A 24479-nucleotide genomic window follows, 5' to 3' on the forward strand; every position below is an offset into this window, starting at 1 on the left:
TGTGGTGATGTCTTGTTTCTTTTCCCTCTCCTAGCCTAATTGCTTCTCTCTGATTCTCTCTCTCCCTCTGCTCACCTAAAGGAGGCATCATTAAGAAGACCTGTACATTCAAGATCAAACGCACTTCATTAGATCATTAAGGATCGGTATTATTCTGCTTAAGAGCAAAGCAGCATCTCTTAGCTGGGAATTTGCAATTCTTTTTTTTTTTTTCTATGAGCACTGAATCACAAAGGAGATTGATCCAACCGCCGATCCGATGTAGGAACCGTTCCCTCCGATTCCCACAACCTCGACTCTTGCTTGGATTTCAGCATTCCGTCAAATCCACCAGGTTTGTATGGCGATGTGATTGAGGAGTCGCTGCATTTCTCTTTATGAGTATTGATCCAAAGAATGTGTACCTTATGCATAGTAGGGTGCATATTAACATATTATAGTAGGAATAGGAACACGGTTTTCTCATGCAGATGCTCACAGGCTGTCTGTATTTAACTGAGGCACAAATGATATTCAGAGTCAATGATCCAGTATAATAGGCATTATTAATACATGATGAGGTGATTAGTCTTGATGTTGTATCTTGTTGATCATGACTTTATTCTGGCTTCTCTCTTTGGTTTGCCCTTTCCAGGACAGAGTATGCCATCTGCACCTTTTCACAGAATCCTACGACCCCTTCTGCTCGGTACTTTCATTCTGGGATGCTTCGTGACTCTGTTTTTGATGTATTTTAAACCCTCCACCAGCTGGTTATCAGGTCCCGTAGAGTCAACAGTGTCCACAGACCGGGTCAAGAACCTCTTCTCCACCAAGGGCGATAAAAACGTGACCACCGTGCTGATCTGGCTTTGGCCCTTCGGACAAACCTACGACCTGAGCGTGTGTAGCTCTCTCTTCAACATCGAGGGCTGCTTCATCACAGCAGACAGAAACTTCTACAACAAGTCGGATGGGATCGTCATCCATCACCGAGACATCTGCACCGACCTGTCCAACCTGCCGCCGCTCCAGCGACCGTCGTTCCAGAAGTGGATATGGATGAACTTGGAGTCGCCGTCGCACTCGTCCCAGCTGCCTGGGATAGAGAACTTGTTCAATCTGACTCTGAATTACCGTCAGGATGCTGACATTGAAGTGCCTTATGGGTCCATCGTAGCAGCAGAGGGTGACGAGGACTTTGTACCGCCCAGCAAAAACAAGATGATCTGCTGGATTGTGAGCAACTGGAACCAGGACCACGTGCGGGTGAAATATTACAATGAGTTGTACAAACACATTGAGGTTCACGCATATGGACAAGCCTTCGGGGAGTACATCTCTGACCAAGACTACTTCCCCACCATCGCCAGCTGTAAATTCTATCTGGCCTTTGAGAACTCCATCCACAAGGACTACATTACTGAGAAACTGTACAATCCGCTGTCTGTGGGCACAGTGCCAGTGGTTCTCGGCCCGCCCAGGCAGAACTACGAGAACTTTATCCAGGGCGACGCCTTCATCCACGTGGACGACTTCACCTCGCCCAAGGAGCTGGCCGACTACCTGCTGCTCCTGGATAAGAACGAGGAAATGTACCTCAGGTACTTTGAGTGGCGGCGGCACTTTAAAGTGAAGAAGGCCTATTTCTGGGCAGAGCACACATGCCTGGCTTGTGATTACCTGCGTAGGCACAAGGAGTACAAGGCATTCAATAACCTTGACAAGTGGTACTGGGGCGGATAGTGCTGTGAAGGGCTATGCAGTGCGTGTTATGTTGTTGGAGGCCGTGCTTTAAGATTTTTGTCCTTCGGTTAACATGAAGGTTCATTACTGTTCTGTCCAGAGCAGCCCAATGGTGTTTTTCTATCGGTTCAGTGGCCCAATGAGACGTCCAGCTTGTGTTCTTTTTTTGTTTGCGAGCAAATTTTGCTAAGCCTTACTTTGCCTTTTGAGTTATTCATTTATTATTTTGTATTTATTTTTTTTAGCAATTACAAATGCACTACATTTTTTTTTATTGTGATTTCCACCCATGTTTTGCTTAACATGACCACATTTGCTGCTATTTTTATGCTTTTGTTCTATAATTAGTGTGATTGCTTGACTGTATGAATGTTCCTGTACAGCAGATAACATTCACGGTGCGAGGTTGTTGTCGTCGGGTTTTTTTCTTTAGATATCACCTTTTCATGAAGTGGCACACAGCGGACGTTAGAAAATGGTTGGCTGGAGAAGGAGACTGACATATAAGTGAAAAATATTTATGTAATATTTATTCAAGTGAGGCATTATATGATAAAAACAATCTCATCTGTGCTAGTGATGCAGTCACCTATGCAGTGTTTACTGAACTCAAATGTGAAATAGTTCAATAGTGTCATGTACATACTGTGTATTTTTGGAATTGTGTAGCTGTCATTTCTTCCATATTTTTGTAAGTTTACATTTGCACTGCTAATCCAACTGTTACTTATCTTTTCATATGTACAGTAAGACAGACGGTCTTGGTGTTGCGTAGTTGTAGATGGCATACTGCGATCTGTTGCCCCGCTGGTCTCCGACAGCAGATGTGACTCTGCTCTGTGAGAGGGAGGTTGCTATGTAATCATGTTGTGAATTGTTCATCGTCACATGTAATGTGTCACAGTGCATTCGGATCCCATGTGGATGATGATAGTACAGTGCAGAGCCGTTGTACAGAAATATGAAACTCCCACACACCTCACAGTGTTGTGTCAAAGTCTGTCATTTTTGATCGACTACGGTGACAAGAAAAAGCACAAAATGAACACGTTTGATTCAGCTATTTTTAATGTGTGCTGTACTCTCATCCCACAATGTGACCTTACACATTTAAACCGATATTTCTTTCAACTTTTACCAGCAGATGCTCTCACATGGCTAAAGTGAGAGGTGAATTAGGATCACGTGAGATCACTCCACATATTTGAGATCTGCAAAGAAAAATGTGAAAGACATAACATTTTCATGACTGCTGCAAGATTATCCATATTTCTGTCTTTGACTCATCATACCTCAGTGTTGTTTTGGGAGTAAGCAGTTGCATGTGGAAAGATGTATTTCTGGATTTTTGTTTTGTTTACACTCCTGTTTACAGAGCTACTACCATGCACTCATGATCACGCTACAAAAAGACAGCTCAAAATCTGTAGATATCACACACCACTTTCAGATGTCGTAAGAACAGCCAATCCACCGAACAATGCATTTCAGCAGCACTCAGCAGCTATTGACATGACAATTATGTTTTTTACAGAAAGTACTGTGCAAAACCATGTCAACATCTTATGCAAGATGAGCCGGCGGCTTCTTGGTCAAAGTCTCAGACATGTTTTAGGTTGTCATTTTGATATCTCTTCACGGTCAAAGGGACCACTGATGTAAATTAGGATGAATTCAATTATTTTTCTTATTGAGTATGGTTCCAAATGCCATAGGGAAACTTGTACATAAACCTTGTAGTGAACTGAAGCATCATTGGATCAGACCAGCTCACTATGAGATCATTCCTGTTTGTGCAGCAGACTGAGGGAGCTCCAGCAGCATTTATGGGAGAAAAATAAATAATGTGTTGTATATATTTTTAATGTTCAAATCTCTTTATAACATGCAAGTCAAGTGTTGTCAAGAAGTGAATGTGACTTCGCTGTACCTTTGTAAGTAACGCCTGGTGCTTCAAGAGGCTGTGAGTCGAGGAGAAAGGACAGAGACGATGGTTTCAGTGTTGTGAGGTGGACATTGTCATCAAGTGAGGCAAATTTGCATTCAAGAAGTTTTTGTTTGAGGCGGTAATCCTGTTGGCATGACCTAATAATTGAATAAGTTGTGCCAAAATGCAGCAGAGATTTAGCACTTTTATTCATGTGGAGTTGTGTTGGCCATCCTAGGTGGAGCTATTGTGAGTTCGGAAACTGTCATCCAACTGTCTCACAGGTTAACTATGAAACCGCCACTCATGGTTTCATATTGTACAGTCCAATCTCATGTAAGAAAACAAAGATTTCTTGTCCAATGTGGTTGGTGACTTTAAGGAACAAAAGGTTTTTTTTGCGTGTTCTCTGTCTCTTTCATCTTCTTTCCCCCTCTCTCTTTTTGTGTTTTTTTGCACAAAAACAAACTTGAGGAGCTGTGGCTTCTCTGTCCCCCTGTCTGAGTCTGTGAGTGTGTCACAGCACCAGAGTGAGCCGGGATGTCTCTAGATACTGTATGACTTGGCACTGACTTTGCTGGTGTCCTTAAAAACACTGTATACTGAGTGGGGTGAAATCTACTTGTGTGGTTTCTCCAGAAATGCTCATTTTCTGCCAGTTCACTGAAATAATCAGTGAGTCAATCAGTACAAGTTTTTTTTTGCCAAATCATTGTATTTTGCCAAATGTTGTGTTTTAACTGTAGATGTCTGATAGTGTCAAACAGAAAATAAAGATATGGACAAATGAGCAATTCATGAAGCATTCGGCGCCTTTCTTGTACAGAGATGCCTGATGATGAATTTCATGGTAACTGAAATAATTGATACTATTTTAAAAACAAAACTCACTCTGTTCGTTGCACGTTACCCACAAGGGAATGCATTTTTTTGGAAATACACTTATTTGCTTCTGTGCCGGAAGTTAGATGAGCAAACTGATGCAACTGTCCTGTTTTTATGATAAATACTCAGAAACAACCGGTTCTGCCTGCCTATTGCTTATAGCTTCAGTTTTTGCTGTGTTTATAGTCCAGAAACCCTGTTTGCACAAAGGCCCGCTCAGCTGCTCCAATGGTTTCAAAATTAACTCGGTGTATTCGCATTAGAACGCCAACGAGTGGAAGCAATCCCCAGTGGAGCATCTATCTATTCACAAAAAGAATTTGGGTTTGGCACCAGGCTAGCAACAACCAGAGGCCTGGCTAACACCCCATCAGTTTAGAGCATTTGTCACGTTTTTCCTCGCCTGGTCGTGAAAAACGATGTCGTTAGAATTAACCGGCAAAACTACTTGGTCAGCGTCAGGAAAGATTTCTTTTAAAGACAGTCCCATTACTTTCTCACAGACTTAGACCCTTGTCTCTTGGGTGAAAGTCTTGGGTTTGGTCCATCCCACCACCCTCCACCCACCTCCCAACAACTACGTTCGTCACATGACCCTCTTCAACCCCAGTCACGTGTGTGTACTTTTCACGCCGAGATGAGGCAAAACTTCACGCTGACATGATATCCTCTAGTGAACTGACAGGTGTATTGCATGCTGGTTCAGCAGACTGGACGTGGGGAAACAACCTTTTGACACTGTAAAAAAGCAGCTTAACAATTTTGCAGGGGGTTAAATAACTCCAGAAATATGCTGTTTCCCTTTGTTTCCTTTAGTACGCTAATCTAAGGTGCCATTCTTTTCAATTTTGCATGAATCGCGTCTACATGCGAAAGTTCCAACTTTTCAGGTTAGACAGAATTAACACATTTTGCATGATGCCACCTAATGTTTGTTCTTGCATCGATATCAAATATAATTTCTAAAGTTGTTGCCCACACTGTTCCAGAGTGTAATGCAGGCGGGAGTATAAATAGCGCTCCAAAAGCCCTGATAAGTGATTGATGAGAGCGAGGAGGGTGTGTTGTGGGGGTTACGCCTCGATCCTCCCGACTGTTGTTAGTTACCCCATATCCTCGCCAGCACTCCGGTATTTACAGCCATCTCTTCCACCACGCAGAGATGCCACGTCTTCGTCAAGTGCCTCCGCTCAACGCTACAAGACAAAGTGTGTGATACATTTGTGGTTGCTGGGATCAGTGGCACAAATAATCCATCGATGTCAGTTGAGGATTAATGTGAAAATTCAGGTGGCAGAGAGGGACACTCCCTCCAGTTTGTAGAAAGTCAAGACGGTGCCACAGAGGAGATCATTGTTCTCAGCAGGGGATTTTACAGTTGCTTATTTGGGTGCAGTACAGAGCATAGTTAGTGATGCAAACTATGGTCTGCAACACGTCTCAAAGTGTCAATAACAATGCTTTTATAATACCAATGACTCAAATGACTATGTATAATTTGAAAGGGGGTCACTTGTACTGATGAATAATGATCACTTGGCTCGGCAGTTCCTTTGAGCTTTGTGGAAGATTTTAGCATCTTTCAGTTCACTTTTTGGGGGTTTTCTGGCCCCTGGTTCAGTTTAACCGCTCTCATATAATTTCTGGCTGCTGCAGGCTGCTCTTTTCAGTGAAAAATGTACTGTACACTACCTGCTCAGCACCAAGCGGCAGACAAAGTGAGAGTACAATGTGTAAACGTGTTTGATATCAGCTTTGAAGGTGATAATGATGTCAGTGTGTTTACCGCTTGTTTCTGCTTGCCAAAAAAAAAAAATCACTTATTGCGGGTTTTCTGATACAGCAAATTCTCATGAAAAAGTGTGCTTGTAAAAATACCAGAAAACATTTGAGTATTTACCTCCTGTGTCATTTAGATTCTGTTTTGAATTCTATCTGAAAATGAAACTCAAACTAGATTTCTGCAATACTAGAGTGCTGGACTTCTTAGATCCCTCCAAAAATCCAGAACATTTACTGTCAACTTAAGCTTGTTTGTTTATGCTGCATTATTCATATATTAGGAAGTGCTTCACTGAGGATGGAGTTATTATTCCTGGAAAGAGGTGTTTGAAGCTGGAGAAAGAACAAAGTGCTCTTTTGGGGATCTTAAGCTGTCTGAGTTTGTCTAAAGTTTTTTTTTCTGTCGTAAATTTTACTTAATACAATCTTCCTTTTATCAGGCTGTGAATATTTGATCCAAATTCTGGGTTTAAACTTGAATGTTTTTTTACGCCGACCTGTTTTGCTTTGTGATCAATAACTTTGTCTACAGTTAATCCAAATAGCACAAAACCTATGAGGCAAGGAATTGAAGAGGGGAACATTTTAATGGGTTGTACATGCCTAGCAGTAGACAACTTTCTCTCCTCTTTAGCAGTGGAGATCATATGTCTGGCTCTGTGACGAGTCTTGTCACCCACTCATACCATGACTCACTATGGTGAGAACAGGGGAGGGGTGGTGGGCAGAGTTGGTGGAGGCATTCACCGGGCCTCCCTAAGGTTTAAGGTTTTGCTAAATTGTAGACTTAGTAGATTGTATCTCATCGCCCCTTGCAACCCCCTATGTGGCTATCCTGTTCAGTTGAAAATACTGTGTTGAAAGCGAGCTCTCCACATCGCAGAGGAGCACAGAGGCCTGCTCAAAGGAACAGGTCTGTGTGAGTCCTCTTATTAACTGCTAGAGCCACCCCTCATTTCAACCTAATGGATCCCACTTATGCTGTCATCACCATGCCAACCAGCTGTCAGCTTTGGTGCAGCGAGGCTTTTGTGCCTCCGAGAGACGCGACTGTGTCGTTTTGATCTGTCTCAGCCTACAACAAGTCACCACCTCAAAGGAGCCACCAAAGTAAATGCTTCTCTTCTTCTCTGAGATCATTTGATTAAGGGAAAAAAACAGCTACTGACACCTCATTGTAAAGCCTGAATACTTTAAGATAAGAGGACACCCGAGTCCAGGTCAAATAAAGGCCTATTTATTGGGGCTAGAAAGGCCGCATACGAAATCTGTTGGCAGCTGCTCACTGGTTGACTTCCGAGGATTAAGCAGGCAAAAAAAGAATATGCAAGATCAGCAAGCTTTTTGCTCGGCAGAGTTGCCACTGTCTGGTGTAGAAGTTAGTAATCCAAGAGACAAAGACCAGCACCTGTTATCTGTCAGATAGAAATCAAAGCGGTTGTAATAAACAGGTCTGCACAAATGTAGAATAACAAATACAATATGCAATCATCTATGCATTAATATCTAGTGAATGACCATTCCTGTTGACAATTTATTTTTCATTTCATGACAACACACTCAAAGAGATGCGAGTTTTTGTTTGCTGCCAAATATAGGTCACCTCCACCCTGCCTGGGTGTCACATGATGACAGACATACAGTGTAGCAATGAAACAAAGATTAGAAGCTTTTGAGTGGCAAAGACTATATTTGTCCTACAGTTGGTTCTGGGTTTATTCAAGGTCTGCATTGCTCTGTGATTTGCAGGCGCTCATCTGGACATCACCAGGGGGCAAGGATATAGTACAGTGGTAATTTAATCCAGAGCAGCAGATAACTCGCTGTAATCCGGGGGATCCACCCACTTAGAAATAAAACTAAGCTGAAAGATGGCATCGACTTCGGATCGGGAATGTTCTGTAAAACCTTGCCTACACCTGAAGTCCTGACATGGTACGGCTATTTTGTGCTGAAAGCTTTACATAACCCGTGTGGGTCAAAAATAACATAGCTTTACATTATTCCTCAGAGGTTTGTGGATACCACCTACATACACTGTAGAACCATGTTCCAACATCATCCGCTGATCCAAACGTGGATTAATTTATTACAAGAGTGTAATTCAAGACGGATATCTTTACAAGGAGTGAATGAAGAGAGAAGACAGAGGGGAAAGAGAGTTCATCTACACAGAGATGCATTCCTATCAGCCTCATCACTGTCGCTGACCTTCCTGTGTGTGTATACGAGGGATTAGGCCGGTAGGCCGGGCTGATGGTCTTCCCAGGCTATTTTTATGAAGATGTATGCCCTCCTGATCCTTTTGGAAAACTGATATGAACACATGTTCCAAGATTCAAGTGTAATTAGTCAACTGTCAGTCAAAGATGCGGACAAATTTGAATATTTAACCAGGTGGAAAATTGAAATTTGCCGTACTTCGGACATGCATTTTTGACACCTGAACCTGTGCACTCGCTTGGTTGAGGTGATTGAGCCAAACATATACACCGAAATACAATAGATACTTGAGTTATTCATTGTTTTCTTATGATTTGGGCATAGCACAATAGTTAGCGAGCTTTTATTCCAGAGAAACACACAAAGAATCAGTTTTGAATGAGGTTACAGAGTATCACTATGAGCGAGATGGTCACCATTTAAACTGTCATTTCTGCTCCTCCTCTTTTATTTTGCTGTGGATGGATTGAGCATCCACAGGCCCGCTGCTTCCCCCTTCTGAAGTGCTGCCAAGGCGCTCTCAATAGCCACTGAGAGGTCCTGGCAATATAGTTCAGTACCTGGCAACCACAAAGCTGCTGGCACCTACCTCTTATAAGCCATCTGCAACTGCTTGTGTGTGTAGCGGGCGCTGACAAAGGCCACAAGTGTGTCCAGAAACGTCACGGCATCCAAATGGCCAAACTATCGCTTGCTGTGGCACCAATGTCCAAACTGATATGAGAGAGTGGAGAAGATTTAACATCTTTAAGCACAAATCTCATCTTTCACTGAGAAATGTATTAAACATTTGGGCACCGATATTATTTACATTGTCGGCTGTCGTGTTTCCCAACAATAACCTTCTTGTCCTAAAGTTGCAATTCTCTCTTCTTTTTAGCATTTTTTGAATAAAGCCACAATGAGTAAGTCGGTGCAGAGGCTTCGTCATCCGTGCTCCATCAGCTCCCTTAAAAGGTGCAGAATGATGCAGCGCAGTATGTCCATTCTCCCCAGAGATTACTGCTAATAAGAGGGTCTGTATTTATAGAAGAGCCCCCCAGTGGATACCCCATAATCCTGCCTGACCCGCTTTCATCCCTGCCCCATCTCTGTGTCTGGACTCTCTGCAGTCCCTGGCTTCAGCCTCATCCTCATCCAACTGAGGTAGAGACTTCTTTAATACAACACTGCTTCTTTTTCTTTTAGGGAAAGGGAAAACAATTGCTTAGCCTCTTTACTTGCTTGATGAGAGGGAGAAGAAATTGCCTGGACAATTACAAGTCATTTTTTCATCTCTTCTACTCTCCTTTGTCGATCAGTTTTCTTCCTCCTGCTCTCTTTGACCTGCTGCTAAGAAAAGCAAACAACAATGTCCACCAACGAGCGTTTTGACTGCCATTACTGCAAAGACTCCCTGCTGGGGAAAAAGTACATAATGAAAGAGGACACCCAGTACTGCACTAAGTGCTATGAGAACCTGTTCGCTAACTGCTGTGAGGGGTGTGCTTTACCAATAGACTGCAACTGCAAGGTAAGGAAGCACCAGTTGATCTAAGAGTAATGGTTTCACGTCAGTAATGTGTTAAAGAAGAATGTAATTATATTTAAAAAAAAAAAAAAAAAAATAGCGGTTTCTGTCTGTAAATGATAGCCTTATCTTACTCATAGTCTTAAGATTAGAAACCTGATGATTCATTTTAGATTTTGGTCCGTTCTTAAATCATGCCAATTATGAATGCATTAATCTTACAGAATATCCACATTTTGAATAATATGTTGCAGGACCTGTCCTATAAGGATCGCCACTGGCACGAGCAGTGCTTCAAGTGTGGAAAGTGCAGCCGCTCTCTGGCGGAGAAGGCCTTCGCTACCAAAGATGATTTGTTGCTCTGCACCGAGTGCTATGCCCATGATTACTCCTCCAAGTGTAGCACCTGCAAGAAAACCGTCATGCCAGGTATCACCGAAAATCTTCATCAAAATACATTATCAGGTTTATTTTGATGTAATGACAACTTTGTAAAAAAAAAAAACATGAATACATATTTGAGATTGAAAGTTCATTCTTGAACTTTTGAAAAAGTAGCTGACAAAAAAAAATAACAACACAAGGTTCATTTAGTAGCCGTTCAGTAGTCGCTCCTCCAACTACAGAGCTGTTTCTAAGGTCCAGGTTGAACTTATATTTTCTGCTTTCGAGCAAACAAGTGTAGCAATGAAAAATGGGAGGTAGGATACAGTTAGCTTAGCTTAGCACAAAGTCTTGAAACAGGTGGAAACGGTCTGTATAAAACCCTAAATATAAAAACAACATGTTGCTGTGTTATGGGGAAAAAACACTATTTTAATTCATTCGCGTTGGTGACAGCCGTGTCCAAAGGTGTGTTTTCGGGTTGTTTGTTCGTACATCCGTCCCATTCCTGTGAACACATTATGTCAGGAACCTCTTGAGAGAATTTCTTGAAATCAGAAAACAAATTTTACTTGGACTCAATGACGAAATGATTCGATTTTGGTGATGAACGGTCAAAGTTCAAAGGTCAAGATCATTGTGACCCCGCTTCCATCCAATTATTGTGAACGCGATATCTCAGGAACACCTTGACGGAATTTCTTGAAATGGCACAAATGTTCACTTGAAGCCAGGGATGAACTGGTTTAAATTTGCTGCTCAAAGGTCACGGTGACCTCACAGAATATGTCTGTGGCAATAAGTCGAGAATTAATTTTCTAATTATGACAAAATTTTACACGAATGTGTCATAGAATAAAACCAAGAAGTGATCACATTTTCTAACCCAAAGGTCAAAGGTCAACTGAATTTTGACATTATAATGTTCTGCAAAAAAAACAAAACTTTTTTTCTGGTGATTATTCAACACCATTACTGAGGAACAAAAGGGGAGAATGATCATGAATTTGAACATCTTCAAATCACTGTCAGCTGGTGAGCATGACGCCATCAAAAGAACTAGAACAGCTACCAAATGAACCCAGTGGTTGGGTTGTTTTGTGACCTGTTTAAGAGTGAACTTAGAATCTCAAGCTGAAGCTACAATGGACAATCAATGCACATAGAATGTAAATTTGACAAAAATACTATTCCCAATATATCGTGTCAACTATTGCCCATATTATGTAAAAACATATATTAAAACATGGGGGTGGCACAGTGGTGCAGGGGTTAGCATGGCCTGGGGCCTTTCTGTGTGTAATTTACACGTGATTTACACATCTCCCTGTGCCTGTGTGGGTTCTCTCCGGGTACTCCGGCTTCCTCCCACTGTCCAAAGACATGCAATTGCCCTGAGGGATGAATGTCTTTGTTTCTGTCTGTCTATAAATGTTGGCCCTGTCCAGGGGGTACCCTGCCTTTCCCAAAGTAAGCTGGAATAGGCTCCAGCGACCCTGTGACCCTGTTCGGGACAAAGCGGGTATAGATAATGAATGGATATATTAAAACATAAACATTTGGAACAACAATGGAATTTCTTCTTTTTACAAAATTCTTTCCAAGATGATTACGATTGCGTCATCCTCTCCCTACAGACAAAGCAAGACTATTTTGGTATATTTTGGCAGTGTTTTTCTGTCTTAGAGGTACCATATGCTGACTAAGCTGCTCTCGTCCTGTGTGCCAGGTTCCCGCAAAATGGAATACAAGGGGAACAGCTGGCATGAGACCTGCTTCCTGTGCCACCGCTGCCAGCAGCCAATAGGAACCAAGTCCTTCATCCCCAAAGACACCAGCTACTTCTGTGTGCCCTGCTTCGAGAAGCAGTTTGCATACCAGTGCTGTGCTTGTAAGAAGGTAAGGTTACAGCTGAATGGCTTATACGTATTGACCGCTGCAGTAAATCCCCCTGACTCTGGCATTTTCATGTAACTCGCACTGTGGCTGCATAGCAAAAAGATGCATAGCAGGAGGAATGACATTATGTGTCGCCTTGTGTTTTCCTTTTTCTCTTTCTCTTGCCTGGGTTTGTGTTGCCTCCAGGCCATCACAACAGGTGGAGTGACCTACCAAGACAAGCCTTGGCACCGCGAGTGTTTCCTATGCATCGGCTGCAGAAAGCAGCTGTCGGGCCAGCGCTTCACCTCGAGGGAAAATTACCCCTACTGCCTTGAATGCTTCAGCAACCTGTATGCAAAGAAGTGTGTGGGCTGCACCAACCCCATTACGAGTGAGTCACTGCCTCATGTTTTCATTCACTCTGCAGCTCTCCCCCTCATATGAAAGGCCTTTATTTGCGCTGGTGTAGGAACTGTCAGCTAAACAAGGTGAAGATGTGCATCAAACTTTACAGTGTGTGTATCTTTCTGTGATGTGTGCAGGTCTGGCTGGAGCCAAGTACATCTCCTTTGAGGAACGCCAGTGGCACAGCGAGTGTTTCTCCTGCATGCAATGCGCCGTGTCACTGGTGGGACGTGGTTTCCTCACCCAGCGCGACGACATTTTGTGCACCGACTGCGGGAGGGAGAAATGACCTTTTCACGGAGGGATCACAGCTTTACCCAAATGACAACAACGGCTCATATTCTGACACAGATATTGTGGATCCATGAATATTTTCAGTAAGCATGCCAAACTCTTAAATGTCAAATGTTATTTTTGGTGTTACAAATGACCATTAGTTCTCTCACGTTACTTAACGCACAGACACACGCGCGCAACACTGAACACATAACAGTAAACATGTATCTTTTAAGCTTTTGGCACAGTATGTGCTACTGTCGATGGATGTAGCTCCAAATTTAAAGAAAACCTTCTTTTTTTTCGCATATACATTCATTTTTGACAAGAATAAACTATTGTGGCCATATATATAAATAGTAATTATTTGATTAGGTGCATCAACATAAAACAAATATTTTACTGATTGATTAGTTTGTTGTTTTTCAGTGTTTACAAAGATAGGATTTGATACTTTTATTTGTCCAATGTATCAGTAAACTAATGGTATTTTTTTTTTTTTTTTAATTGGGCAGTTTTCAGACATAACATGGTCAAATAGATTGACAGAGAAAACAACCAAATTGTTTAATGCTGAAAATCATTGTTAGCTGCAACCCTAAAACACATTTTCCCTCTCAAAAATAGGTCTGACTCTCATTAATCATTTATTTTTACTGTATGCTTATTGTACACTGATAATGGCAAGGTTAAAAGAAATTATTCACCCAAGGGAAACAAAGAATTATGCATGATTTTGCGTTCTCTTATGCTCATCTCATGTTACAAACTAAATGTTGGAATAAAGACTTTATAAGCTTGTTTTTGTTTATCTTAAAATGTATTGTTATGCTCTCATAAGGCCATCCAGAGGAGATCTATGTTTATTTATCTGAAAATCCTGAGGAAGCACAGAAGACACAAAGTTCAGCTGTGATGGCAGCTTTAAAATGCAGATCTTTTTATGACCACAACACTCATCCTTTAGACAATCATTGTTGTAAAACAAACCGCTGCTGGATTTCTGTCACCTCTTGACCTCATGCATGTTGTAAACAAACGCAGATGGACCACATTGTGTGATCAGCAAATCTCTTGCTCGTCCACTTGTCCATTATCCACTGACCAAAGCCACGTCTTTATTACCCGCACATACCAAGAACACAAGTGACCGTAACTGTGGACGCCTCAAAATATCCGTCCTTCGCTCCTTGCACATTGTTTTGACACTCATAAAAAGTTGGTTTTCTTGGTGAGTCTGCTGGATGAGTTGTGTAAGTGTCCTCACATGGCAGGATGAGTGCTGTAAAATGCTGACATAGATTTCCTGTCAGGATATAGTCACATGGGAGATGTGAAACTACTTTTCACTTCATACAATTGTGGCAGAATTAGAGGAGGGTGGAACAGCAGAGAGGTAGGGACGTCTTATTGTTCTTATTTCACAGGAGAATTGTAACTTTGATTTAGGCAGATACATTTTATAAGGATCTCACAGTGAAATGATTTGGGATTAACAAGCTTGCTTCCTCTCTGCTTGATGGTGAGTTATTACTCGACTCAAGCTGCATTTGCCTGTTTTTATCTTTCTATATCCGAGATCCATAAATTTCTGCGATGGCTTTCAGAGCATTCACACAAGCACGTGTCTATGAAAAGCAAGCAGTCTCAAAAGACAAATCCAGCATCCAGTGCCTTGAGTGCTATGACCGAAATGTATATATAGGGACCAATAATGCAACAGTCCAGCACCTCATTCTTACTAGTAGCACAAATGGAGACCTGAGTCCCAGCCAGAGCAAAATCAGAGAAGGTAGGGCAAGAAAACTAGGCTCAAGCAACCCAGTGGCCCGAGTGAGGGCAGTCCCACTTTTCAACCATCTGCTAGTCCTGTGGGACCGGAGCGTCACTGCCCTCAACATGTTCTCCTTAGAGCCTGTCCCTGCTCTGAAGAAGATCCAGCATGTGTCTTTGTTCGAGGTGTGCGACTCATCGCTCGCGGCCCAGAAAGCATGTGTGGAGATGGTGACGTCCTCCAGCCGCAGGAAGGTGATCCGAATCCACGTGGTGGGCGTGGACAGGTGGGATGTCGTGAAGGAAGTCCCTCTGCTCCAAGATCCTGTTTCCTTGGCAGTGGATGGTGCAAGTCTGTGTGTTGCCACCTGTGACAGATATCTCCTCTGTGATATCGAGACTGGGAGCAGTGAGGAGCTTTTTCCTCACAATCACAGCAGGCAGCATGTCATTGTCACTGCAGTGGGGCGAGGGGAGTTCCTCCTGAACGGGCCTGAATGTTTGGGTAAGAGCTGCCAAAATGTCCTCCGGGCTGTCAACTTCGTATGCCGTCTTATGCTTACTTACCAAAGCAGCTACATAGATTTAATCATTTCATATCACTCACAAATCCATCTAGCCAGAGGATATTTGTTTTGCCAAGATATCATCTCTCCATCCTCATCCCCCAGGCATGTTTGTGATGAAGACAGGGATATGCCAGCGCCCTCCCCTGCAGTGGCCTCAGGAGGTGCTGGCAGCCGGTGTATGTTTCCCTTACATCCTAACCCTGCTGCCTCAAATGCTGTCTGTCTACAGCATGTTAGATCAGCAGCGTAAGCAGACTGTGAGTCTCAGTGGAGCAAAGGGCCTGCTTTCCACATCAGGTAAAAAAAAAAACAACAACACACAACATCAATTCATCACCTAGTCTGGGCACATTTTATACAGAGCACCTGCCAATTTGTGGTTTTGCTTTTAAAAGGATGTGGCCGTGTTTGTCTCAATTAGCACTGATTTTGTCAATCAATCTTGTACCTGCTGTTCCTACACACTGAGTGTTTCTGGAAACCAAAAAAACAAAACAATTCTCCCCTCAGATGGTGTGTTAGTGTTCACAGAGAGAGACATTTTCAGCCTGAGCCTGGTGCCGTTCGAGGAGCAGATCCAGGCACTCGTGGGACATGAGAGGGCTGAGGAGGCCTTATTACTGCTGGATGGAGTTCAAAGTCGTCGTCCACTTGACTCACACAAGGTGAAATGTGATTTATAGACACAATGCAGGATGCAAATCTGTCCCTCCTTTGAAATCTAGCTTGGCTCTTACATGCTTTGCCTTCAAACTCCAACTTTCTCCCCAGTTTTACTTTTTCTGCCGTACTGCTCTCAGCACTGTGTTCAGTGTTGCTATAATTCCACTAGTTCATAGTGTCATGCATTCTTCTGATGTGTAGAAAATATGTAAGCATTATAAACCCAGCTGGTGTTGCATCCTTGTGTTTACATTCAATGTCATCGCTGCAACTCAGGATATGAAGCTGTAGACTGATCACATTCGTGTTCATTAAAGGTGTATTCCACTCGGATGAATGCAACAGAGGATGACAATTGGTGTTTGACATTCATTGTACTCTGTCCCATTTCTCATGTTACAGGTTAAAGGTAATGTTGTTAGAATTAACATGACGATGAGTCGTAGTCATTTCTTTTCATTTGTCTGGATTTGTGTTTAGAATTAAACATGCTGTCCTCCCGTTATTCACCAAATCTTCTGCCTCAATTATTTCAGTTCACATGCTGGTGTATTAAATATGTTCAAGCAATATGTGCCTTGTTTTAAAATTAGTATTTTATTTTGGCAGGAGCTGCAGAAGGGCCTCACTTGCCTGGCTGGATTTGTTCATTTTTACCAGGAGGGTTTTTCCGAGGCCAGAGATCTATTCATGTGAGATTAAAACTACACTCCAAATTTAAAATAGCTAAATAAATCTAAATAGTAGCAGTATGTGAAATGTGTCTCTTCTGCTGAATTCTACACTGAAGTCTAACACAAATCAATACTCATTACCTACTTGAACAGTGAAGGTGAGCTGGACCCCAGAGAAATCATCCACCTCTATCCTGAATTTCAGTCGTGTCTCAGTGAGGAATTTCAATCCCGTCTCGATCAAGCGAACAAGGCCAGAGATCTCCAGGTGCTCTGGAAGGAAGACCGAACCGCGTTTCATCATTACCTGGCTTTCCTGGGAGATTTTCTCAGAGCAGTCAGGGACACAGAGCAGAGCCTGAAGTGCAGTGTGGAGGTGGACGGCGCCCTCCTGAGGCTCTGTGTTGAACTGGAGGACACTGAAAGTCTGCAGCAGCTTGTCGCTCTCCCCAATCAGTGCAGCCTGGACCACTGTGTTCCTGTTCTGCAGCAACACAACAGGTGAAAACGAAACATCATTTGTTGCACAGATCAATTACAACAGATTTAGCTTGTTGCACAGAAACAGTTGTGGTTTTGAAAGAATTGTCTTTGTTATGATTTGCTGATTGACCTCTTTTTATTTTCAGATTTTTTGCATTAGGTTCCCTTTATGAAAGCCATGGAATGCAAACAGAGGCATTAAAGGTAAAACATAACACATGATTATGAAAACTTTAAGCATACAACTGTTGTGTTTTACCTTGTTGTTACCATATTCTTCCAGACTTGGGTGAAGATTACGGATGGCTCCCATAAAGACCCTTCCTGCTCAGATGTGTATGGACACATAGTGAGGACTCTCACTCATCTTAAAGACAGAGCGACTGTGTGGGCATTTGCAGAATGGACACTGCAAAGAAACCAAGAGGTGCCTTTTTTTTTCTTTTTCATACTCTCAACTAAACTGCAGAGGGCAGAGTTTCACAGTTTAACTATGTGCTGCAGGTGCCACCCACTATATTAACTAAATTGCCTCATTTACTGTTTGAACCCATTTTCAGTTATTAAATTGAACAGTTTTCCTTCATTTGACAAAGACAGGTGTGCAGATTTTCACAGAGCGTCCACCAGACGATCCATTTGAGACACAAGATGTCCTTATTCTCCTGGAGAAGTATCCACTAGCATCGCTTTTGTATCTGGATTTCTTAATTCATGATTTGAACAGTGAGGTGTGTACAGCAGCCGCTTCCTAATCTGATAGTCCACCTTCTTTATTAAATGCACAGATACATGATTGGGTTAATCTTCCCCCAGGAGGAGAGATATCACAACCGTCTGGCCCTGGCATATGTTACTCAGACGCTGCGAGAGGAAGAGGAAACAGAGTCAGATGTGAGGGTGACCAGAGGGAAGCTGCAGCAGCTGCTATGGGAATCCAAATTCTATGACATCTCCACTGTGTACGGTGTGTGGAGGCCCAATGAGAAAATGAATCATAACAGTCACAAGCAAATCATAGTAAAGGTCCTTTTCGAATTGCAGAGAGAGTAAAGTCAACAACCTTGCACCCAGAGAAAGCCATTCTCCTGGGTAGGACTGGTGAACACTTCCAGGCAGTGCAGATGCTTGTCCATGAGGAGAGAGACCTCCAGGCTGCAGAGGCTTACTGCTGCAGGGCTTCCCAGGGCCAGGACTCCCCGTCCAGACAGGCCCTGCTGCTCACTCTGCTCCAAATCTACCTGAGCTCTGAGGATCTCACAGGCGCTGCCGTGGATCTGCTCAACAACCATCCTCAGGTTTTTACGGTGGAGAAGGTCATGCGGCTCCTTCCTGAATCCTGGTCTGTTCAACTGGTCTCCCAGTTTTTAGTTAGAGCCCTCAGACAAAACTTCCACCAGAGGCAGATGGCAAGGTTGCAAAGGGCCTTGGCCCACGTGGAGTTCTTGAGACACAAGGTCATTTGGGTGAGTTTTAATGACATATTTCACATTTACTCACCACAATGAACATTGTGTGTATTCTTGCCTCCTTTTTTATGAACCCTATCGGCATTTCACTCTCTCCTCTGCAGATCCAGGCCTCGAAGAAAAAGTTCAGAGCGAACAAGGAGCAGAAGTGTTGTGTTTGTCAGAGAGACCTTGAGGAGCCACAGTTTGCCTGTAACCTGCGAGGTGAGCTGATGCACACAAGCTGCACTGGCTACTCTGCACTGTAAAGACACTGATACACTAAACTATCATCTTGATAATCACATTCATTTCCAGCTGGATACTTGTCCTCCCTGACAATCTTTCTGGATTAGACTGTGTCATCTAGGCAAACTCTCTACAAGGCTTTCAATTCATGGACTTTGGAACAGACACGTTCTCTAATTAGATAAAAGAAAATACATTGTGCAAATAACTGGTTTCAAAATGCAAAAGAGCAAGCAGTGCACTTTCTTCGCGGCAGCATGTCTGAGACATTTCCTAGACACACTGTAGACAGCAATAGCTATAAAGTGAATTGCGGAGGACACTCGGGGGCATAAATGCACTGATCAGACAGTTTTGTTTGACATGGAAACCACCTGTGGTCAACCTGATGACCGAGGGAATTTTAGCATCCTACTTCGATGTATATATACATCCCTGCCATCATGGTTTCCACTGTGTATATTTGTCTGCATAGAGCTGGAAATAAAAAGTCAACAACTCAGAGGCTGCACGTCAGAGACTTTTATATTCACCTCATGCATTAATATACATTTATGACCTCCTAAAATAAAAAATAAATATCACAATTACAGGTTTAAAAATAAAAAGCAAACAGGTCACGGAAGTGCAGCGTTTGGGGTCATTTATTTTCTAAGCTAATTTTGCAAGCAACCAAATGACATGTCTGTGCCGCGTATGGAATATGAAATCAGAGGCAATTTTACCAACATCATCCCTATATGATTAGAGACCATCAAAGACGTGGATTCCAAATAATAACACACCAACTCCAATGTGTCCTCAGTATGGAAATATTGTAAATAAACACATATCATTAAATCAGATGACAGCAGACTTGTGATGCTCTAATTTTGTCAATAGGGCTAACCATCATTTCTTTATCATAATGCATTTGAGACAAAACCTGATCCCTCACCAAGATTTCTTCTGTTTTTCTCTCCCGATGATGTTTTGAGGGAAGTTTTGCATTGTTCTTGCTGAGGGTCGTTTAATGTGAGTTTTATGAAGCATTTGGGGATTCTACCTTGGATTAAGGGCTACAAGAAGAATACCCTTGACTTAAGCTTTAACTTGAAATTTGTCACTTTGAGTGGATGAATTTAACCTCTAACTCATAAAAGTAAACTGACTCCCAAGACCCAGGAAAACCATATTTTCTGTTTTTTTGCTTTTGTGCTTCCAGGAAAATTGGCACATCCACTCTTCATATCATCTCTTTGTAATTTTGATAATCTTAGCATTTCATTTTAATCTAGTATCACACACACTTCTGCTTCTGCTACAAGGTATCAGTACAGAGAACAACATAAAAGAATCAGCTGCTTTTTTTTTTTTTTTACTTGTTTTGAGACATGACAGAGCCTTTCTCAGTGTGTATGGACTGACTGTGAGGGCTGCTGCTCTGTAACTGGCTGATCTTTGGGCTGTGCCTGAATACCACTGACCACTGGGTGAACCAGGGGCTGAGATGTCCACTCCTTCCTTCTCACGGACATCCTCAGGGAGCATTAATGTTGTTGTGAACACTTGAGGTCACGCTTGACCTCAAAACGTTGTTTTTTTTTTCACCTTTGATGCTGACCAACAGCCATGAGTAGCCAGAAAGCAAAAATATACAGACACAAGTACAAACACACCTTCTGCTAAATGAATTAAGACTCCAGAAAGACTATTGGGTGTATTGAATTGATTTAAAAAAAAAAATCTCACGTGATGCATCTACTGAAGAGGCTGAAATCAGCAGTGGATCACAGCAGGACGATGCAGGGTGCTGACCAGACAGTCAGTTTACATACAGTTATGGAGGGAAGTATGGTGGGTACCCAGACATTGGGCTCCCATTATAAATATCCATGTCCCCACAGAGTCAGTGCTTGGAGGAAAAACAAGAACATTTTCTTCTTGTACTTTTCTAAATTTAAGAATAAAATGTCTACTGTCTGGACCCCATAGGTAAATGAGTGCCAGCATTTTTGTTTTGGATTCAAGTCCTGTTTGGGACCCTTTTTATGAGCTCAAAACCAAACTTAACAGAGTTTTACACCCAGATACTTGAGAATAAACACAGAGGTTGAATAGAAAATTGTTGATTTTGCAATTATATAGCGATAAAGGACAGCTCATAAAGACCACAAGGTAGAAAGGTCAATGTCAACAAAACAGGCGCAAAGGGGTCATTTTAATATTTACTACCTCTGAGTTAATTAGTTGTTTAATGCCATAAAGATACACATATATATACATCAAAGTCTCACTTTGGCACCAACTTTAAAAAAGGCTTTGAGGTACTTGATGCTTTAGGATGAACTCTGCACCAGGTACCTCACTAAACAAAGCTTATGGGAGAAATGAATAAACAATGCCTCTCTGTGGATCATGCATCATATTTATAGTCAAAGCCACAAATTACTGTATCATGTCCCTTATGACGCATTTTTCAGTCCTAGTGGTTGCTGGGAGACAAGGAGAATCTTAATTTGCAACCCTTTTGGTAGCAATAATGGTAAGGTAGCAGAAAACCTAAGTGATTGAACTTTAATTCCCACTTTGCCCAGCAAAACTAATTCTGTAGATATAGCTAAACAAGTATGGGAATGAATAGCCAAAGAGGACGATCAAAACATAGCTTTTTTTAACTCCCAAGGCAACACTCTCATTTTCATGGCTTGCTACCTTGGGGTTTGGCAGAATGCCACTGGGAGAAATGTGTAGGGTGGCCCACTGGAGACACAGCGAGCGGAGACAGTGACCACAGACACCCACCCTGCCCTGCTGCATGGAGGCATGAGTTAAATGCAACATACTGTATACTATAGAGAGTCACCATTTCTCCAGGGCTGAGATAGCCTGTTTTTGCCTCTTTTAGGGCTCAAATGTGTTGACTGGATATTTTGAGGAAGATATAATATATCTAAATTGTATTCATAACTGCCAATTTCAGAATAATTTACAGCAAGAATATCTGTCATTTGCCTCCAAATAATTAGTTTATCCAAGAAGTAAATTATATTATTGCAAATGGGTTAAGTGCTCAGGGACTGTGCAAAAGTTATTTGGGGAAAGAAAATGGGGAGGGAACGGTAAGTTTTATTTTGGTGTGGGGTAAGAAGAGGGGAGGTTTGTTTGCTTTACATTAAAAAGCTGAGTCTAATATGTGATATAATATTGATGTTTACAATTGAAGTTATTTACTGATTATGATTTGTTCTGCCTGTATGTTTTCTGTCCATTGGAAAGTTGAACTTTATTTTCTGTATTTCCACAGTAAACCAAAACATCTGATATGAAATTAGAGTCACCAAAAAGTTGCTTATTTGCATGTACAATTGATACAGGGCAACATTTTTAATCATGTAGAGTTATTTTTCTGTCCATGTAATGTCAATGTATGTCCATTTTCTTGAAGCTCTGGTTTTGGTCTCCACCACCTCATGAGGGAAATATCTGGCTCTAATGTAACATACTGTCATTTGATAGATTGTGATTATGAAAATTATTAATGACGTTGTTTATTATCACTGCATTTAAAATATTGCTCTTTCATAACCCTTACACAAAAAACACATGCATTTTCATGGTATGTGAAGCCCATAGATTCCCACATGAAAACTTTTCCACATGTTTTTTCCATGTTCTAAACTGCAGCATGTGGTAAACATGTCGTACATGTGATCGCACGCTTCCCATGTGAAAAACATGGGAAACTCATGTGTTTTTTCTGTGAGGGAAAACAAGGAGTCTTGCTGTTTTAAAAGTGAAACATAAGGTTCGGAGGGTGGAAGCAAGTTACAAAATAAAAAAAAAGTAGAATAAGATACTTCTTTCTCTGAGTTAAAGGCCACCATAAATAGATGTATTCCTAAACAACTTAGTTGGCATTAGTGTAATGATATGCACTTTGTAAGACTAATGACTAAAATTTGGATGAAGAGCGAGAGTTTGTTTTTGGAAAGTGTCCGATTTTTTGGCAGCCGTGTGTTTACGCTGCTCTTTTCTAATGAGTGAATTTCAGGTGGAGAGTTAAGTGCTCACCACAAGGGGTCTCGTTGTGGCCGCCCACCTGGCTGGTGAATTTAGAGACTTGTGTCTCATTTCCAGGTCTAGCCCCTTTCATCACTGGAACATTTGGGGTTCTGGGAACAGAAACAAAAAGACCTGCCGAGTAATGTCAATGCTGGGCAGAAACTGTTATCTGGCAGTCTAACTACTTCATTCTTACAAAAACATTCATATGAATAAACACCATCAATTCATTTTATGTACAAGGAAGCCTAACTTACATGTGACTCTTGTACATCTACAAGAGGTCGATGTGGCGAGCTGCAGGTAATGAATATAGTCCCACAAAAATGGTCTAAGTGAAAGGAACATAATTAAAGCTCTGACAGCGAGGCGACGTGTGTTCTGCACCACAGGGGAGCTTTATCTTTGAGTCTCTGCCTCATGTGGTGTTTGACATCACTGATTACAGAGCATGTGTTGCATTAAGTTACAGTTACTGTACCCTGGGAAAGCTGAAAAGTAGGAGCACACATAATTAGACATTTAGCGCCAATCCAACACATGTACACACCCTTCACCACAACATATAGGCAGGGAGTTAAAAATGTCCCAAGACCCCGGGATATCAACCGCTGGAGTCTAAAATACCCTCCCTCTGATATCAAGGACTGAACTTACTGTCGCCCACGCAGTAAAAGCCCAAAGGGGCATGGGATCCAGGACTAACCCCAAAAGACCTCGTTCAATGTGCTGCAGGCGTCTGCATAGGAATCTTAACTCATCTGTGTTTTACTGCAGAAAAAAAAAATCCCATGAACTATCATAAACTTGTATATAGCAATCAACTCTCCAATCAGAGCACAAAATTAGAGGTGTTTTGTGCCTAGGCATAGAATTACAATTCTATTTCTACAGATCGAACATCTCAGCAAGCATCGATTCCAGCAAGGGTATTTCAAGGCATTCATTAAGTTGTTCATGAACTTGAACTGCCACGGAGCGCAGAAGAATGGGACGATTCTCAGCTGACGTGCAGCAGAAACAACATCTCTGCTCTTTGTGGTTTCATGCACCAACACATACCCACACTTGAGGGTATTTTCAGGAGTGGCCTAGCATCATTTTGCATCTAACAAAATACATAGAACAAAATCGCTGAGTACAAGATGTTCTCTGACCAAAAAGTGCATATACAACACACAACGCTAATATTTGTTTAAAAAAAAGTTCATGGATTTGTGTTAAGTTATCCATTTTGCCGTTATCTTGGTCCTAGTTGTGAACCTAGTTGTGCATCTACGAAAGCCCTGTACTTAAATGAGAAATGCACAGATTTTGTAGGTTAGCTACATTGGCAATGAATTCATAAATTAATTGTGACACTTTTTAAACTGACGATGTTACAGATGCCAAATGCTAAATCAGTGCTGTACTCTTCGACTACTTGGTCAAGGGTAGAAAAAGATCATGGTAACGCGAGTGTTTCCCCTAAGCAGACAGCCACGGCAGACGAGTACGTCCATATTTTTGGGCTGGGTGGCCACCCTGCCAGTACAATGGTAGGGGAAACACTGAACAATATGCCAGTCACGTAAGTTA

General features: G+C 42.0%; 3 protein-coding genes across 3 annotated transcripts; all 3 read left to right on the forward strand.

Moving 5' to 3' along the window:
- Positions 1–243: 243 nt before the first annotated feature.
- Positions 244–4450, forward strand: fut9a (fucosyltransferase 9a). Its single transcript, XM_069152530.1, has 2 exons — positions 244–334; positions 635–4450. Exon 2 carries the CDS (start codon positions 643–645, stop codon positions 1723–1725), a length of 1083 nt encoding a protein of 360 aa, XP_069008631.1. The 5' UTR covers positions 244–334; positions 635–642; the 3' UTR covers positions 1726–4450.
- Positions 4451–9607: 5157 nt separating this feature from the next.
- Positions 9608–13799, forward strand: fhl5 (four and a half LIM domains 5). The gene is made up of 6 exons (XM_069152532.1): positions 9608–9688; positions 9844–10055; positions 10307–10481; positions 12166–12335; positions 12522–12708; positions 12860–13799. Exons 2-6 carry the CDS (start codon positions 9894–9896, stop codon positions 13009–13011), a joined length of 846 nt encoding a protein of 281 aa, XP_069008633.1. The 5' UTR covers positions 9608–9688; positions 9844–9893; the 3' UTR covers positions 13012–13799.
- Positions 13800–14325: 526 nt separating this feature from the next.
- On the forward strand, positions 14326–19926 carry LOC138200092 (transforming growth factor-beta receptor-associated protein 1). Its single transcript, XM_069152533.1, has 11 exons — positions 14326–15276; positions 15443–15637; positions 15851–16005; positions 16613–16695; positions 16831–17178; positions 17307–17364; positions 17444–17587; positions 17757–17891; positions 17977–18127; positions 18205–18626; positions 18734–19926. Exons 1-11 carry the CDS (start codon positions 14595–14597, stop codon positions 18875–18877), a joined length of 2517 nt encoding a protein of 838 aa, XP_069008634.1. The 5' UTR covers positions 14326–14594; the 3' UTR covers positions 18878–19926.
- The last annotated feature ends 4553 nt before the right edge of the window (positions 19927–24479 follow it).

This window comes from Embiotoca jacksoni, unplaced genomic scaffold (genome assembly GCF_022577435.1).
Source record: "Embiotoca jacksoni isolate LCO1_2020_lvr unplaced genomic scaffold, fEmbJac1.0.p SCAF_18, whole genome shotgun sequence".
NCBI classification, from domain to species: Eukaryota; Metazoa; Chordata; class Actinopteri; family Embiotocidae; genus Embiotoca; species Embiotoca jacksoni.

Coding starts and splice junctions, on each gene's coding strand:
- fut9a (XM_069152530.1), top strand. CDS start 643: ATGCCATCTGCACCTTTTCACAGAATCCTACGACCCCTTCTGCTCGGT.
- fhl5 (XM_069152532.1), top strand. CDS start 9,894: ATGTCCACCAACGAGCGTTTTGACTGCCATTACTGCAAAGACTCCCTG. Junction 10,482..12,165: donor CAAGAAAACCGTCATGCCAG/GTATCACCGAAA, acceptor CCTGTGTGCCAG/GTTCCCGCAAAATGGAATAC. Junction 12,336..12,521: donor AGTGCTGTGCTTGTAAGAAG/GTAAGGTTACAG, acceptor TGTTGCCTCCAG/GCCATCACAACAGGTGGAGT.
- LOC138200092 (XM_069152533.1), top strand. CDS start 14,595: ATGGCTTTCAGAGCATTCACACAAGCACGTGTCTATGAAAAGCAAGCA. Junction 17,892..17,976: donor TTCATGATTTGAACAGTGAG/GTGTGTACAGCA, acceptor ATCTTCCCCCAG/GAGGAGAGATATCACAACCG. Junction 18,128..18,204: donor TGACATCTCCACTGTGTACG/GTGTGTGGAGGC, acceptor TTCGAATTGCAG/AGAGAGTAAAGTCAACAACC.